The following is a 1604-nucleotide window of genomic DNA, read 5'->3' on the forward strand; positions in this document are numbered from 1 at the left end:
GTGGACAAAGACACCCTCCGGCAGCCACCGAGGAACGTCAAGGACACAATCCTCAGCAGAGCCCTCATCCTGAAGATCCTGCTGTCGGCTTCTGTCATCATCAGCGGGACCCTCTTCATCTTCTGGAAAGAGGTGAAGAAAGCTCTCACTGGCTCAGTCAATGCCTGGGGGTGGCTGATGCGAGGCTGGGGTGCATGTAAAGCATGGTGGACGGTCCCTGCTGTGGGGGGTGACAAGTGTAGCCATGCAGGCAGGGCAGCGCTGGGGAAGGAGGCTGTGGGGGGTGACTAGCAGCTGACTTTGCAGAGGTGGGAAGAGGCAGAAGGGGTATGAGGCTTCAGGGACAGAGAAAAGAATTCAGACTTTTTTCTAAATGAGACACATGGCTCTCAACTTCTTTCTGTTGTCACCAGGAAACAATTTAAATCTAAAAGAAACTCCTGTCTATTCCCTGGAGGTGCTTGTTGGCAGGCTCTTATTATGGGTTATCTTTACGTGGCCTGCAGGTGAAGGGAGCCTGTGTCTGGAGACATCAGTGATCTAGATGGAGAATAGGCAGGTGACCCGTCCAGATCTTGAACCCCAGTCATCCAGCTGTGGGAGGGATGGGACACTGCCACTGTTCTGCCTCAAAAGGAGCAGCTTTTCTTCCCCTACCTTTGTCCGCCCATGTTTTCAGCGAGTGGGGGGAGACACACAGGCTTTCCTGTTGTAACACAGTCATCCTCAGTGGCATCAGCACCCCAGGACCTTGTGAGAAATGCAGATTCTCAGGCCCCACCCAGGACCTGCTGTGTCAGACTGTGTTTTAACAGTTGCTCCCAGGGGGCGTCTATGTGAACCCCTGGTCCAGTAGATGAGCTCAGGGTAGGACTGGTGACTCCTGCCTGCGCCAGAGGGGACTCACCACCTTTCATCAGGCAGGACACTCAGGGAGCACACCCTGAACCTTCTCACGTTGGTCAGCAGCCCCGCCCCCACGACGTCAGCCAGAAGGGACCGGTTCCGCAACAGCGCCAGAGCCAGGGAGGAGGCTGTGGCTTCATTCATTCAGCCTCACAGACCCTGGTTCTCTGTGGGGTTGGCATTCTTCTGCCTTCCTGGAGGAAGTTACCTTCTGTGAAGTGGATGTACTGTAGAAGTGACACCTCCCGGGAGGCAGTGTCACCTACTGGAGGAAGGGGTGTTCCATTTACTGTACAGGGTTCCCCCTCTAGCATCGAGGGCAGCCGAAATTCTGGAGGAAGGGCTAACGGCCCCTCCCAGGTGCCAACAGAGGGGCTGGACCCTGGGGAAGCTGAGAGATACACTGCTGGCTTACACCAGGTGACTCAGGGAGGTTTTGATCAATTCCTAGTAAAACTAAAGTGCTGTGGTCTGGACACCGAGCTGCGATTACAGACCTGCTCCGTCCCCAGGCTCTCGGTGAAGGGTGAGTTTATGGCAGGGGAGTGTATCATCTCGTCCTGTACCCTTGTGTTCCAGATCCCCGAAGACAAGGCGAGCACCCCGCGTACCACAACGATGACCTTCACCTGTTTTGTGTTCTTTGACCTCTTCAATGCCCTTACCTGCCGCTCTCAGGTGAGACCCTCAAGCACTCG

At 55.3% G+C, this 1604-nt stretch overlaps 1 protein-coding gene across 1 annotated transcript in view; it reads left to right on the plus strand.

Moving 5' to 3' along the window:
- Window positions 1-1604, plus strand: part of ATP2C2 (ATPase secretory pathway Ca2+ transporting 2) — a 110523-nt gene that overhangs the window by 96891 nt on the left and 12028 nt on the right. The window contains exons 19-20 of the mRNA XM_019634818.1: window positions 3-132; window positions 1486-1591. Coding sequence (XP_019490363.1) covers window positions 3-132; window positions 1486-1591 — 236 coding nt within the window. The remainder of the gene's footprint in view (window positions 1-2; window positions 133-1485; window positions 1592-1604) is intronic.

Source organism: Hipposideros armiger, unplaced genomic scaffold (genome assembly GCF_001890085.2).
Source record: "Hipposideros armiger isolate ML-2016 unplaced genomic scaffold, ASM189008v1 scaffold_19, whole genome shotgun sequence".
Lineage (NCBI taxonomy): Eukaryota > Metazoa > Chordata > Mammalia > Chiroptera > Hipposideridae > Hipposideros > Hipposideros armiger.